Raw genomic sequence first — 17,410 nt, forward strand, 5'->3', positions numbered from 1 at the left:
GCGGGACTTCGTCAGCCAATCCTAGGACGGTGGGCGTAGCCGTGTCCGAAAATGGGTGGGAAAGAAAAATAACAACGCGTGGTGCAGTCAGTTTGGCTGTGCGGACAGGAGCAGAAACTTCGGCGCCCATCTTCCACTTCAGCTCCAGCGTTAGCGATGGCCGTGAAGCGGGGCGTGTGGCTGCTTTACGCAGCAGCAAACATCAGAGACGTGTATGTCCGGACGAGCCGAGCCTGAGTGCGAGCGCGAGCGTGATGGAGAGTCCGAGCGAGAACCCGAGCAAAGCTGCGGAGTATCTGACCGAGCTGAACAGGATCATAGAGACGCAGCAAGAGCTGCTCGCCAAGCAGAGGCTCCGGATAGAGGAGCTCGAGCAGCAAGTGGCAGATCTGCACAGTGAGAACGCCGGTCTGAGAGACGAGTACCAGCGGCATCTGCTCACCTGCAGGCTGCAGCACAACAGCAGCAGCGGCGGCGGCAGCGGCAACGCGCTGGGGTGCATCCAGGAGAACGCCGCGCACGAAAAGTAAGAACCGCCACGCGCCAGGCATGACAATAACGCAGGGACTCGTGCATGGATATCAATCATGCAATCAGTAGTGCAGTCGTGTCAAATATGCAATTATATAGTGCAATTAAGTCAATAATGCATTAATTATGGCACTTACGTCAGTAATACAAATTAATCCAGTCGCGTCAACAGTGCAATGGCATTAATGAAGTAATGCCAATAGTGCAGTTATATAATTGTTGCAATCAAGTCTATAATGCAGTCATATTAATAATGCAATTAAATCACTCATACAATTATAACAATAATTTAGTTAAGACCCATGTAAATAGTAAAAGCATATTAATAATGCAGTCATATCAAATAAAATGCAGCCAATATCAATAATGCAATCTGTCAATAATGCAGTTGTATTAATCCAACCATCTCCACAATGCAAATAATGTTAATGCAGTGATGCCAATAATGCAAGTATTAAAATGTAATTAAGTCTATAATGCAGTCATATTAATAATGCAGTTAAGTCACTAATACAGTTCTAACATTATTTCAGTTAAGACCCGTGTCATTAATAAAGGCGTATTAATAAGGCAATCATTTAAAAAATGCAATGATATTAATGCAGCCATAGCAATCATTCTCCATAATGCTATCATATCAGTAATAGCCAGTGATGCATATTAATCCAACTGTATCAATGCATTATCAGTGCCGTTATGTTAATAATGTAGTTATATAAATAATATAGTAATTAAGTCCATAATGCTGTCTTATTAATAATGCAGTCATGTCAATAAAGCAGTTTCAATAATGCATATATATATATATATATATATATACTGGGACAAAAATGCAGCCATGTCAATAATTATGTCAATCTTGCAATCTTATTAAACCAGTCATGTCAATAATCAAATAATATTTATGCAATTATGCCAATAATGCAATCCTTTCAATATTGCAATCATGCCAGTAATTCAGTCCTATCAATAATGCAATGATGTCAAAATAAATATGCAATAATGCATTGACAATAGTAAGATCTCAATGCACTTCAGTCACACACATTCCAGATGGGCTCCTGACTTCACGGTGCATGGTCGTCTCAGTCAAGCATGTACAGCCACCCCTAGAGGAAGAGAACCGGAGTCAGATGATGTAGTTTATTACAGTTTTGATGCAGTGGGATATTAACACACGTTTCTGGCACCTGACATCATGACTCACCGTGGGTGGTGCAATATAAGTGTAAGTTGGCCTAGTACTCGTCCGATAGCAGGCAGCTTTAGCTCTTTGTATATTTTGTATATTATGATATTGTATATTTGATATTAAGGATCCAGTTTCTGCATGATCCACATTCCATGCAAGCATTTTAAAACAAGCTGCTGGTCAGGCTAAGTGAAATGTATCTCCAACTTTAGGGTTCCTACTGAACCAGAAAAGTGTTTTGCATTCAAACTATAAGCTGCTATAATGTTGTCATATGAACATCCACACAGAATACTTTGGTAGCACTTCAGCCATGCTACATAGCATTGACATAACCATACCATAAGCATGTCACGAGAGATGTCTTACACTGTCATGACAGAGTGTGTTTAGTAATAACACAGTGCCATTATACCAATATTGTTCACTGTCATAACATGTAATATTGTTTGGAGGACAACTAGAGTACATAGCAAAAAATAGTATGTGACATAAGCTGTCATAACATCAAACATTATGGCATGTGTCATTACACTGTTATATTATTGAACAAAATCTGTTATAACACCTCATGACAGCATATAACATCTGTCACAGCACGTTTATGGCATGAATATGTCAATGTTATGTAGCATGGTTCAAGTGTGGTGTTACTAGTGTGGTTCGATATTAGATTAGAAAATTACCAGCCCATTTGCAACCATCATACTGCACATTGGTCAGTGTGCATATACTTAAAGGGGAATTCCACCGTCTTTTTTTTAATCAAACTTTGAGTAAAATTCTAGCTTTGAAATTTAAGAGTGGTTTAATATGAAATGGTTCATTGTAGAAAAACTTACTAATTCAGATTGCTTTCCAGTGGTGGTGAAAGAAACCAGAGATCACAGAACGAATATAATCATTTAATTACTATCTAAAACCACCAGAGGACGGACAGGTCTTCTGAGTTTTTCATGTAATATTGGTGATGGTAAAATAGTGGCAAATCTGAAAAAATGTTTTCTATGGGGACTATTCTGTCTTACAACACCTTGCAAGTACCTTTCTGCCATTAAAATGTGAAAAAACAAAAGGAAAAAAAAAATTGTGCAGTAACGTTCTGTGATCTGTCTTTTAGAGGCATTCGAATGTCTGGTTCCTATCACCACCATTATGAACAATTCTGGTTGTACTTTTCTCTAGAATGAAACATTTCACATCATATCATTCTGAATTACTTTAATTATATAGGAAATTTGAATTGGTGGAATTCCCCTTTAGGTCATTGCAACACTTAACACACATAAAAACAACATTCATTTCATAAATATGACACCTTCAGACTGAATTTCTCAGACATTTCATCTGTCATCATCTTTCATCTCTGGAGCTTTAGTCCACTAAGTGCAGCTTGGAGAAGATTGTGGGATGTTGGTGGAATGCAGGGAAAGCTTTGGAATTGAGGCTGGAGCTGAAGCTTGGGTTTGTAATCTGGTTCCAGCAGGTTTATCACTTCAGCATTTCATTCTCCAACATAAAACACCATTATGTAGCAGGAACATCAGTTCTTATAGACAGCTTAGCTTTGAAGGAGAAACTAAGCAAAGGAGGAAGAGCTGATTAGCTGATGCTGATTGATGACTCTTTCATGGAGAGTCATAGTATACTAAGTCATGAAGGGAGAGTAAGAAGCTGTGGTTAATAAATGCACTCATTTGTCATTTTCATTTAGAGTGAGACATTTTTCACCTTGAGCAATCGTGTTGGTCACATGGGAGCAGCTAAATCTCATTTCCGTGTGTTGAACACTGCATCTGTTTGACTTTGCATGACCCTGACATGGCTTCTAGGCCAAGGTCAGCTGGTTTATGGAGTGCTGCTGTTGGCTGTCCAAACATGGACACGCATATGACCCTCTAACCCTCTGATATATATATATATATATATATATATATATATATATATATATATGTAGATAATTAGAATTAGAATTAGAAAATGTGAACAAAGAATTGTTGTTTACATACAATATCAACAAGTAATTTGACCAGAGGCTTTTGCTAACTTTTGCATATTATGTATATGTGTATGTATGTGTATGTAACGCAATCTTATGAATGAAGTCATGTTAGTAATGCAATACAAGCAGATCATTATTGCAGTTTTCTCATAATGCAGTATTGTCAGGAATGCAATCATATTAAATGGATATCCTTGCCTAAAACTAACATTTCATAGGTTGTAAAGTTATGTAATATTCTATAATGCAGCATTGCATCTCTATTTTGCATCCTTTTTGTATTTTGTCCAAGTCCTCTCACTACAAAACCCAGCATGCATTACTGCATTACATATATACTTCATACAACCATTGGGAATAACTCCCCCATGGCAATAAAGAAATCTCTGTATGGACCACTTATGTAGAGGGTCATAACTACAGTCATGATATTTGGCTTCCGGGCAGAAACATTAGCTATATGGCTTCCTTCTATATTATAGTTTTTCAAAAGATCCTCCCAGCTTCAAGATACATCATCAGATGGGGCTTTTCCTAGTTTTTAACTGGACAGTCTTGGGACTACTGCGGCACCACTGTGGGAGGCGAGTAAGCATGTTTACAACAGGTGTAGCAATGGTAACATTTTTCATATTTGCCTGTCTGCCCCTTTAATAATGCAGTTATATTCATTAAGCCATGTCAGTAAAGCAGTCATATCAATATTGCATCATGCTCACCTTCTTGTAAATGTGTAAGTTTGCTTTCAGAGCTAAAACTCTACAAGAAAAGCTTCTTTATAGCATTTTATGGCATTTACACCTGCTTGAAATAAAGGACATATCTGTAGTAATCTTTCTGTATGTATGCAGAGCATAATATTCCTGTGGTAATGAAACTTGCTCTTTTCTGCTGTGCTGTCCCTTTGGGACCGAGCGGCTGTATCTGCAGAGCCTCAATTAGTATGCAGGCTGTAGACAAATGGCTGTAAACACTATCTTAAATCTCTGACCTGCACACTGCCACAAGCCTGCAAGCTGATCACTTCTCCTCGCCTTCGTTTCTGTACAGTCTCTATAATCTTTAGCATAAAGACAGATCACATTGATTTTGGTGTTGTACTCTTGCTTTTAAGGGTTTTTGAATGAAACTTAATCATTAAATAGTTCCTATTGCTGTATTCAGTGTAGAACTGTGTGTTTGGGCTATAAATGTCAAAATTCTGTCAAAAAAATAATGAAACCTTTACAATAATCCTAATTTCTGTTAGCACATCTATGGGATTTCCAATGGTATGTTAGGGCTGACTCATGGTACCCATAAACATTTTTGGCTGTTCTACGTGACACACAGACATTTGAAACTTGTAAATTGGAAGCTTGTAATAGACATGAACATATACTTTATCTTGTATGTATCAGTTTTACATTCACTCTTGTAGCAAAGAATCCTGATGAAGAGCTGCTGCTGCCATTTTCCATTTCTAACAACTGACTGAAACCCGGCTAGGCTGCTGCTCTTATTCATAGGCACTTATATATCTAGAACTTCCAGAACATGTAAAGTGACATTTTTGTCCACAAAATTTGTCCTACTCATTGCAAATCAAACCTGATTGATTCCACTATCACTTCCTAATGATGTTGATGGTTAGTCTATCACATTAGGTCTTCAGTCCAGCTCCTGAAGGCCTAACCAATTGGAGAGTCTGCTTGGCAGTAATCTACCTAGATACCAAAGGGAAAAATATTCTGATTGGACAATTTTTCCTTGGGCCTTTCAAGTATTTTAACCCCTATGTTTCCAACCAAAATGTAACAATGACATAAAAGTATTACTTTAATACTTGCAGAGTTTAAATACAATAAGCATGGTTTTTCCTTTGAATAAAAATGTACATACATGTATTTTTTCAGTACTCTGAAATCCTCAGGCCTAAAAGACCCTGAGGGTTCCCCTCTGGCTGTATTCCTTTTGCGTCCTGTACAGCATGCTATTTCTGTATGTGTAATGATGTTGCATGGAAGCCAAGAAAATAATATTTGCTTAACTAGTTGAATTATTCATTGCTTGGATTCATTGGATATTTTAATATATGTTTTAAAATGTGGATTTCACAGGCCTCTTGATTTCATTACAATAGAGCTTAATTTGCTTAAACGTTGTGCTGAGTGACCAGTGGTATTGATTTCACAGCAATATTGATTTTCAGTGGTATTGACTGAAGAGGGTATCCAGCAGGGTTTGTGAGATATTTTTCTAGCATAGCCGCTCACAGAAAGCATGGGTTCATTCATGCTATTAATGCTAACTTAGACTGAATAGCCTCTGCGACCATGATGTCATGATATCTTTGGAAAATGTTGAAATATTAAATTTTATCAACACTGCCCAGCACTTCTTATACATTCGCCCCCTCTCTGATGGTGTAGGCCTTGGGCAGTGGGGCTGTCCCTGCGTGGCCAGGTCCCCTTTCTGGTAGATTTGAGCTTGAGGTGCAGAGTGAATGAGCATAAAAAGTGCTTTTAAGCCATGAAATATTGACGGATGCTATGGCATACTAGAACCTCCCTTAGATAATAAGAGAGAACTCAAGCGAATATAATTCATTTACTCCACTAAAAAGTGTCTCATAGGCTGCTGGCTCAAGTGGGGAAGTCGTCAAATTTGAAGCCTATGGACAGCCAGCCAGATTATCATGGTATTACCTGAATGGAAGAATTGTATATTATTGAGTGCAAGTCTTAGTTGAATAGATAGACATTAGATGCTGATTTCGCAGGTTTATTAATATAATTTATCTTAAAATCTAATTTTTTACCTCAGTCATTTATGGCTAGGAGTCCAAGAGAACATACTAATTGTCCTCGCTCTCTCTGGGTGGGTAGGATTGTCTTCCCTCTCCTCCCACTGCAATGCTAGCCAAATGTTTGCTGAGGTAACAGAATTAGCAGTTAGCATGTTGACTTGTTGCATTAGCAGTAGTTTGAAAAGATGTGGTGGCTTCAGGTGGAGAAAACACATGTTAGCCTTCTCCCTCCCGGCTTGGTAGCATCTTGTGATAGGGGAGACCTAGCTGCTGACAAATTTCAGCCTTAAAGATGGCTGAGACTGTTTTTTTTAGCTATGTGGTGTCTGTTTTTTCCATTTTTATAGATAACAGTATGTCATACAGTGTCAGAAGCCATAAGTATGCTAACTGTACTAGATACAAGAAAATATGTTCTTTTGATATTTGAGATTACTTAACAATTCAACACAGTTTGAGGCAAATGTGTGATGATTTAGGCATGCAGTTAGCACAATGCTAACTGCTGGGATATTAGCTTCCATTACTGATTAGCTACACTAGCCTCACTGCTAGTGCAAAACTGAAGAAGCAGACTTCAGACACAAAACATGTTTGATTGCTAAGAAAAGTTGTATTTCTGTGGAGTCTCAAATGGAAAGAAAGAGAGATGGAGAGAAAAAAGAGAAAAAAGCTGTTGCTAACTGTGTTTGGACGTTATATAAAAAAGAAGAGAAAGAACTCATTAGTGTCCTTCAAGTTAATTCACCCTCTTCATGCTACCCACACTCCAGTCAAAATATTACACTAATTAAACATAGCCTTGAGACCACCCTTCTTTTACTTAGTTTCAAGTCACAGCCATTAAGCACAAGCTGTTCATTTTTTTAGCAGAAAACACTTATTAACAGAAATGCATACAGAAGCTTCAACAACTAAATGTATTATCAATTTTCAGTATTCAGTGTGTCCACTCTTTGCCTTTATGACAGCATATATTCTTTTCAGGATTCTCACTTTCAGTTTTTCAAAGAAATCTGCAGGAATATTTTTCCACACCTCCAAAGTTTAGTCTTAGAAGGTGGTTTAGCATTTGCTGCTTTTAATGATCCAGGAAATTTCAAACACATTTAATGATGTGGAGGTCTGGGCTCTGAGGTGGTCAGTCCATTGTTCTAAGAACTCCAGAAGCTTGATTTGCAAAGGTTCTTCTTTTTGTCAGTTTCTTTCTGCAGTGAGGCTTCTTGACAGTTACACATCCTTTCAGACCCACAGTGTTGAGTTGTCTTCTCACAGTGGAAGGATGGACAAAAACACCTGTGGATGTTTTCAGATCTGAAGCAGCTTGATTTTCTCCTCTCTCAAAGATGAAAGCTTTAAGTGCTGTTTATCTGATGGGGACAGTTTTGGTGTCTACCAGGTATTGCAGGTGGTTGTTTGGAACCCCATTTTCTCTGTAGCTTTTAATAGCTTTTTGAACTCCACTTTAGGAAACTGCATTTTTTTCACTTATTTTGCATCATATTTCTCAGTCTTTGTCTAAGTCTTATGCCTAATATCCTCCTGAAAAATAAGTGATTTGTACTTAATGGCCATTTTAACTTTGGCTCGTCTCTGTACTGTATATAACAATACACAGATATGACTAAAAGTCATCACTGCACTGCAGAGCCTTCTGTATTTCCTTACTGTCATGGTAGTCAGGTTTTTACAATGTGTGCTTTCAGAAACCTGATTTCTTTAGCCTCACTTGTGCTGGCGCTCTAACCGGCTTGTTACTGTGATTCTTGGTTACAAAGCGTTTTCTATCTTGGAAGTCACCGGAGTATAGAGCACCAAAAATAGTTCAGCTAAGCCATCACGCAGGAATGTGTTTGGGTTCCCTGATGAAGGAGATAAGACAATGTAGCTACCATCTGCTTCAGGATCCGTGTCATGCCCTCGTTTCTGGCCTTTTGATGTTGTTTTGACTGAATTTCCTCTGAGATGATGAAAATCATTCAAAGCTTTAATTGATATAAAGTTTAGAGCGCATGTCTTAACTGACACTTTGCAAGAAATGATAAGAACACAATGCTGTGACATATCCAGTTCAGATGAACACACATTTTTTTATAATGTCTGTCACGCAAAGTGTTGATTCATAAATTGTCCCCTGAAGACAGTTATAACTGAATAACGAGCTGCAGTTGGTGAGCTGGCCTCTGGATGTACTGGCAAAGCCCAGGAGGACGGCTAATTACAGGGTTGATGAGGGCTTTTAACTCCATCAGATTGCAGTTCTTGTAAAGGTTCCTCAGAGGAGTTTGGAAGGAAGGAAATGGCCATATTTGAGAAGTTTTCATAGCTGTTTGTTTGAGAAGGTTTTCTTTTTATTTGATATAATGTGGTAAATCATTTCAGTAGCAGGCCAATTGTATTCTTTATAAAGTGTTATAGACACCTACTGTTGAGAAATATGAGTAGTTATTAAGCAGTCACAGTGAAACACAGCTCTTTTGGGACCATGCAATGTATTCAGTACAGTTAACAGACCTGCTCCTCACCATTTCTTCTAAAACAGAGCCTCTACTCTTTTGGGAAGGCCTTAACTAGATGTGAGGATTTGATTGCATTCAACCACAACAGCATTAGTGAGATCAGGTACTGATGTTGGATGTTCAGTTTTGAATTCGAACAATCGCAAAGGTATTGGATGGAGCCCAACAACTCCTGAGAATGCAGGTCCGCTGCTCCACAGCTCAATGCTGGAAGGCTTTGTGCCCTTCTAGCCTGTGTTTGACATTGGGCAGGGTGACCTTGCCAAGTGCTCATGTGCAGCTGCTCCAGAGTGTCCCACTCTATTGGTCAGTGCCTTTCTATGGAGATTATACAAGCTGTGTGAATGCCTGTGTCAGCAATGGCTGCCCCTTAAAGTAGCTAAATTCACTAATTAGAAAGTGTGTCTGAATACTTCGGACATACTCTGTATATACATACTGTAGCATCAGCATAGAGTGTGATGCGGAAAACATTGCGCATACAGGCACCTTAGTGGCAGTGAGAAAGGCCCTGACCAGACACTTCTAAACACTAGTTAACTGCAAAGCCCACCCTCCTCAAACACAATTTACACCAAGTAACACAACTACACTGATAACAACGTCAACATCAGCAACAACAGCAACAGTCACTTTCTAAACTGGGAGTGTGGCACCTCCCGAGAGCCACTTTGCATGGTCACACCCTCTAAGCTCCCTGCTGGCAGTGTGGCCCATGGTAGACACCACAATACTTACACAGTACTGCGCTAAAGTCAGAGACCATGCTTCGTTTATTTAATCCACTTGCATAAGAAATTGAAATCATTGAATATGGTTGGGATTACTTGGAGAAGGCAACCAACTTCTAAGACTGAACTTCAGAGGTGTGAAAAATATCCCTGCAGATTCGCAAGTCTAGCAAAAAGAATGAAAATTTTGACATTATATGTAGTTATTAAGACCTTTGTGTAATTTTCTGTTAAGTATGTTTTCTGCTTTGTCCTGATGCTTAAACATGAATAGCTTGTACCCAATGGCCACTTTGACTGGAAATTAAATAAATGAATCACGATTTTTACACAGTACAGAATATATGTGAAAACAGATATCTCCATTTAAATAAATTTTCATAAATCATACTTTTTTATTGTGTATTCTAGGTATTATCAAACAAACTGCAGTTGGGTTGTTTTGAAAAATAACTCAACAAAATACAGGTAACGTACAAAATGAAACTTTATTGATTTTCTTTTTTTTATTTAAATGTAGTTTTTTGGCAAAAGCAGACTCCAGTGGTCATTTTGTGATTCAGAGTTACATAAAGCCATGTAATGGATACAAGTTTCTTTTTGGTGTAATATTTCACATTCTTTAACATAAATCAAGCAGGTAAAGTGCTGAAAACTGCAACAACAACAGCAAATTAATGGGTAATATTAAACATCTATAAGATCAGACCTCGGAAAATTTTGAGGCTGAATCTCAAACGGCTCACTGCTTCCTATATAGTGCACTTTGTGAGTTATGAAATTTTGGCCTTTACACCTAAATATTGCACTTTATGTTCGATATGAATTGTCCTGAATCTAAAGTGGTTCTCTGTTAGACACACTGTGCTCTGTTTAGATGCAGTAGCTATTAGGCCTATTTGCTGCACTTCGTAGGGAGAAGGAAGTCGTAACAAGTTCATGGCAGTGTTGTATCACCTGACCCGGATACTGCGTGCTGAATCACTGAACAAATTTATCGGGATAATAATTATTATTATTGTTGTTGTTGTTGTTGTTGTCCAGTTAAAGTAAGACTTGCTCTGTAGTCAGAAAGAAGTCAGTCTATTAAAGAAACTTTTGGTTGCACATAGTACAAGTTATTTATAGTAAGTCAGACAACTTTTTAATACAGCTGTAAACCCAGAACAGGTGTAATACCAATGGCAATATGCTGTAATGGACTGTTAGGTAAATGTAGAAGGTAGGTGTAGGCTTAATGTTTTCTATGCTCTGTGATGTACAATTATGTCAAAAAGAACATCTACACAAAAAAGAATACACAATCAGACGTCAGTTTGCGGTGTGCATTATGCAGGACGTAGTAAATTAAACAGACCCACGCATTGTTTCAGCCAGACTGCCTAGAACTGCACTGTGTGATACTGCCTGCCAAAGCTGCATCTATTTTCAGGAGCTGGAAATTCTATTTTAGTAATAGTTCTAAAAAATGTTTGTCCTTGGACTGACATGGTGAAGGATTTGTAGTTGCCTGTGCTTTGATATTGGAGCGGTAATGATGGGAACCTCTGATCTGGTACATTTTTAAAATGCAGTCATTTATTTTTAGCACTTGCTGTGACTGGAACAAAAAACACGAGAACCTCTTGCTAAACATGATTTGTATGGGTTCTGAGCAGACATGCCTGACCTAATGAGAAGGTTGGACAAGAATTTTGAGTATAAGGCCATTCACATACATTGGCCACTGAAGGTACAGTATGGTTGACCATGCAGTAATGTTTTTTTTAGTGTGTTTGTTCTAAATGAGCAAAAATAAATGCTGAAAAAGGACTCAAGGGTGTATGTATGTATTTGTATATACTTTATATACTTGGTTATGTCTTACATTGTCATAGTATCCCCTCTCTAGGCCTGGGCAATGAAACGATAACAAAAATGATTGAAATCAAGCATTTTTTAAATATTGGTGATATGCATTTGAGGTGTTTTTTTCAATAAAAAGATTCTACCTCAAACCACACCTCAATTCAGTATTAGCAGCAAAGGATTGATCTTCAAACAGCTGCTTGAAAAAGAGAAGATTGTTGCAAAAACAAGCAAACAGACAAACAAAAGGACAGAAGGGATTTAATAGATTTTATTATACCAATAAGCATTCTTTAGAAAATTATTTTTGTAAATGAGATTTATAAGTCTGAAGAACCTTGAAATAACCTCCAAATAATGTCAATGTTCTAAGAGGAACAAAATTTAGAAACTTTATATTATATGAAGGTTCTTTAAGCCTTTAAAGGGGTCTTCACACTCACAAATCTCATCCAAACAGGGTTCTTTAGGGTGCCAAAAATGGTTCTTCTATGGCAGGGGTGTCAAACTCAACCACTAAATGGGCCACATTAAAAGATCTCTGCAAATCCGTGGGCCAGCTGTGTTTTTATTTCATTCTTATTTAACAATTGGCCATGACCCGAACGGGCCAGTGTATTCAAAATATGCCAGAAGTGCAACAGCAAAATAGGCATTAAATACCTATTCAAAAGAATTCTAAATAAAAATAAATTATTTTGCCCACTCAGGTTCCCTCTCATCCTGGCACTGCCCATTTGTCCTTTGTTACACCTGTGTCCTGTTTGTTTGTATTGTTTGCACCTGTGTCTTGTCAGCCCAACCTGTAAATATACAGCTCTAGGCCTGGGCAATGAAACGATAACATAAATGATTGAAATCAAGCATTTTTTGAATATTGGTGATGTATTTGAGGTGTTTTTTTCAATAAAAAGTTTATACCTCAAATAATACCTCAATTCAGTATTAGCAACAAAGGATTGATCTTCAAACAGCTTCTTGAAAAAGAGAAGAAGAACTAGAAAAAGAGAACCAAGCATCTTTTCTTTTTGTGCAACTGCTGGCCCATAGTCTGTTGCTGAGGGAAGGAGGTCAAAACGCACACTATGTTGCAGTGCATGCTGGGGACTGTAGTGCATCTCAGGGTGAAACAGGCTAGTAAGAATAGAAAATTAAAATAGTTTCGCAGGCCAAGTATGACTGTGTCATGGGCCTGACTTGGCCTGCGGGCTTTGTGTTTGACACATGGGTTCTGTGGCATTGGACCTGAATATAAATGCAAAACCTACAGGAAATGCCTATACTAATTATTGTTAAATAGTGATATTACATGACCTGGAAAAATGTCGTGTGATAGTATTTTGGCCTCTATTGAATGTTCTTTGTTGCAGAGTATTATAGATTGGTCTGCAAATCTGAGCCATGTTTTTTAAAGTTACCTAGCCTTAATTTCCTGCTCTAGTTTCCCAAGTTCTGCTTTTCCTACTTCTGAGTTATAGTGGGTAGTGTTTCTCTTCATTAGTGCCCCACTGGTTTTGACCTTTTCCCTCTTTTTCTGGATATTTGTCTATGGATTTGTTTTGGTGATGCTGCTGTTTGGCTGCTCTCTGACCCCAGCTGTATGGACTGTGTTACTGATCCACATATGCCCCTCATATACTCACATTCACATCACAATCAAGCACTCCAACATTAGAGATCTGTTGCAGTCTTTCAGAAAACATGCTATTACATGCACTTAAGATATTCATTAAAAACTGCAAAATATTGTTTCATGTACTGCCACTGATTATCCATATGAAAAATGAACGAATTGTTATATGTTGTCAGCATATTCCAAAATGTAAATACAATATATTGGAGTATATTTTTATTGTATGGAATCACCAACAGTGCACACATTTGCTCATTCATAAAGACTGCTTTTGGGAAACAAACCCTAAACAAAACTGAGACTAAAATAAGGATAAAAGAACACCCTGAACTTATAGAATAATATCTAATACATTTTCTCTGACTTGAATATCCACCTGGATATGCAGTCAATATATTCCTGATTTAGAACAAATCTGTGCAGATTTAGTGGATCTACAAGCCACCAGTAGTCAAATTTGTACTTAAAGTAATGCATCTTTGTAATAAAAACCTGCTGATGGTATATTTGAGAGCTTTTCAGAATCTACTCCTCGTTATTATCCATAGCTTGTTGTTGTTCTGCTGTATCTCTGTTTGTGAGACTGATAGTATTTTTATTATTTGTAAAGCAAGCTGTTCCCTTCCACTTAGAATAAACTCTGCTTCTTCAGTCCTTTGCTTTCCAGATGAGCCCAAGGTCATCATGTCCATATTGATGTCGGCTAGAGGGGTATAAATCCCCCATCTTTGGGCCTTGAAGCAGTGGAACTGTGTTCTCTGGAATGATGGAGCTCCTTCCAATACCTTAGGGATGAGCTGGAATGGAGGGTGGACAGTATGATCATATTGTTATCGTGATGGCTTACCCTGTAACCCAGTATGCTTTTCTGACTGTATCGTGGACATCGTCAGTATTTTAAGAACACTGAGCCACTGCATGTTTCATTACAAAGAGCAAAATTAATCCTGATTAGCTTAATTTATTGCAGAACAGTGTAAAACACTGAATAAAAATAATTGTATTCATAGTTTTTTATTGTATTTTTTAATGTGGGGCTACCAAAGCTTTTCTGTCTGTTCATACTTACAGCTCTATGCAAAAAAGATGGCTCTTCAAAGGTTCTTTAGTAAAGAAAATGGTTCTGTATGGAACCTTGAACACGCAAAGAACGCTTTGCATGATTAATGGGTTCTGTGCATAATGAAAGTGTCCTTCAGATTGAAGGAGAATGTGTTTTATATGTTTCTATATAGAACCTTTTTGAAAAGGGTTCTCTATATAGCACTAAAAAGTGTTTTTATTGTTAACATCAAACCAATAGAAGAACAATTTTTGGTGATGTATAGAACCCTTTTCAAAAAAGTTCTATATAGAACCACCTACAGCACATTCTCCATCAGTCTGGAGAACCACTTAATGATGCAAATGAGTCACAGAGAACACACTTCTGCACATTTTAATGCACAGTCACTGTTTATTTGATAAATTTAACATATTGGGTTTAACCTAAAAAGTGGCCTGTGCAGAAGTAATGGCACCTTTTATTTTCCAGTATGTGTAACCAAAGTCCATATATGACAGTTTGTCCACTGAACGGGCATCTTGGCAATGCCCATGGGCAGTCATCCAGTCATTCAAGACCAGGCAGTCTCTTTAAATGTGGAGAGGTCTATAAACCCCAAACAAAAAGTCACATTAATGTATCAAAAATGTATAATTACGGGTAAAATCTGATAAAAACAGCATAAATAGTTTCAACTTGTTCTGGCTGCTGTGCATATCTACACATTGAGAGTTTTTCCATAACCAGCAAGCCAACTGGCTCTTTATACTGAAGGGCATGACTTTTTTTTTTTAGGACATGGGTGTCACGTTGAGCGTTACAAGCTTTCATCTTCATTTTTTAACCATTGACCTGCTTCCTTCTTTATAAAGTCTTGTGCATAAAATTGGGTGTTTGAACTATAGCATACAATTGTATCAAAGCTAAAAAAAAAAATATGATGCTTATCATGTATCATGAAAATGTCTTTTTTCATGATACATGATAAGCATGTCCAAATTAGCTGTATTACAATTCACAACTGTATGGAGTGTAGCATTTACTCTATGCTACATAATTGGCCTACTACCAAAATGGCCTATTGACCACAATGACATTGCACACTTTCCGAATGCAATCAGATCCTCACAGCAGTGTTCCAACGTGTCAGTGTGAAGCTTCTCCAGAAGAGTAGAGGCAGTTACTGCAGCAAAGGGGGGCAAACTCCCTATTAATACCTTTCATTTCAGAGGAAACACTGGGTCAGCAGGTGTCCACATGTGGTGTAGTTTTGAACCCATGTGTAGCAGCGTGTGTCAGATTTTTTAGTTTTTAGGCTAGTCATTTTCAGCTGGTAAATTAGCATGATATTTATCTGTATACAGGCCTTTGGTCACGAATGAAATGTCAAAGGAAATTGCTAACCACCCCTGTGGACTCTAATCATGTGGATGTGCCTTAATTCACTAATGAAAAGAAGCCCACAGGGACCGGTTCTCTCCACTTACAGACAATATTGGATACAATATAATTTTTTACTTATATAAGAATAAAAAAAAGTCATACTGTTGCAATATTGCCCTAAGCAGAACTCCTTTAACTACTTTTCCTTATTTTTTGTCACTAAGTAATTACAAATTGCAATAATAGCATAACTGAAAGTGCTGTGCATGTGCAGAAGAGGTGAAGCAGTTTGTCACTGCACAAAACAAAGGCACGTTTCAGAATCGCAAGGCTGAGTAGTGGTCCGCATGTTTTTCCTCAGTATGCTGTAGTAAACCCACCAGACTGAAGGTCGATATGTGATTTCGCCTCCCCGTATCAGCCTGCTGGAGATTATTAAAGGGATTCTTCTAGCCAGAATACTAATGCTGCTATCACCAGGAGCAGGAAGAGGCAGTTAACCCTGTGCATGCTCTTAAAAATAAAGCTGCCAGATACTTCTTTGGAGCGTTTTTGAAGAAGCACTTTAGCTTCCCTAAAGAAGAATTTTTGCAAATGAGATATGTGAGTGTGAAGAAACCTAGGCTGGCTTTACACAGATAAATTCCCATGCAACTTTAGTTGCTCAAAACCTACATGAAACTCAATGGCACTTGAATTGCATAATGTAAAGCATGCAGCAACTCAGTTTTGTGAAACAGCTAATCAAAAAGCACATAATGCACCACATGATCATTTTGAACAACATATTTCCAAACCACTGATCAATCCAGATCAAAAAATGAAACAGAGGATGTAAAGCCACATGTACCTCTATTAATACTGACATCACAGAAGGCTGCAGTATGAAAAATGAGCCCTGTAAGGCTGGCTTTACATGGTGAAACTTCCATGCAACTTTAGTTCCTTGAAACATATGTAATATTAAATTGCATTTGAGTTGCAAGTAAAATGTCCAGCAACTCACTTGAAACCCAGTTGCAAAATGCATACTTTCAAACCATTGATTTTACAGAGTCAGTGGGCTGTAGAAAACATAAATAAACATTTTTCAACACCACAATCTAAAGGTGTTATTAACAAATATCACATAAACAAACATTACTCACCGCCACCCTCTAAAGGCGTCATTCACAAACATCAAATAAACAAATATTACTAACTGTCATGCTCTAAAGGTGTAATTAATAAATATTTAATAAACAAACATTACTCACCACTGCAATCTAAAGGTGTTATTAACAAACATTTAATAAACAAACATTACTCACTGCTGCCATCTAAAGGTGTTATTAATAAACATTTAATAAACAAACATTACTCACCGCCACCCTCTAAAAGTGTTATTAACAAACATCTAATAAACAAACATCACTCACTGCTGCTAAAAGTTTCTCACCATCGCCCTCTGAAGGTGTTATAGCAGTCCTTTAGAACTTTTGTTGTTTTTGTAACCCATGATGTGTCTCAGTAAATGCAGTTTCTGCTTTCTCTTATTTACATGTATTTTCCTCGACTCAACAGATGAAAACAAACCCAATTCACGTTATATTTGTTCTGATCAGCTCAAATAAACATGGTCAGCCGATTGTGTAATAATTGTGACAGGCCTGCCATTATCATTGTGCATCCCTAGTACATGCAGTGCAGATATCTCATAAGCAGTGATGTTATCCTATTAAAGATCTCAATCAGAATC

At 37.7% G+C, this 17,410-nt stretch overlaps 1 protein-coding gene across 1 annotated transcript in view; it reads left to right on the forward strand.

Annotated features, from left to right (window-relative positions):
- Positions 1–71: 71 nt before the first annotated feature.
- The window catches only part of LOC118822302, an 81,605-nt gene continuing 64,266 nt past the window's right edge, over positions 72–17,410 (forward strand). Inside the window, exon 1 of the mRNA XM_036591262.1 lies at positions 72–526. Within this exon, the coding sequence (XP_036447155.1) occupies positions 255–526 (272 nt within the window). The 5' untranslated portion in view covers positions 72–254. The remainder of the gene's footprint in view (positions 527–17,410) is intronic.

The sequence above is a fragment of the Colossoma macropomum genome, unplaced genomic scaffold, assembly GCF_904425465.1.
Source record: "Colossoma macropomum unplaced genomic scaffold, Colossoma_macropomum, whole genome shotgun sequence".
In the NCBI taxonomy this organism is placed as follows: Eukaryota; Metazoa; Chordata; class Actinopteri; order Characiformes; family Serrasalmidae; genus Colossoma; species Colossoma macropomum.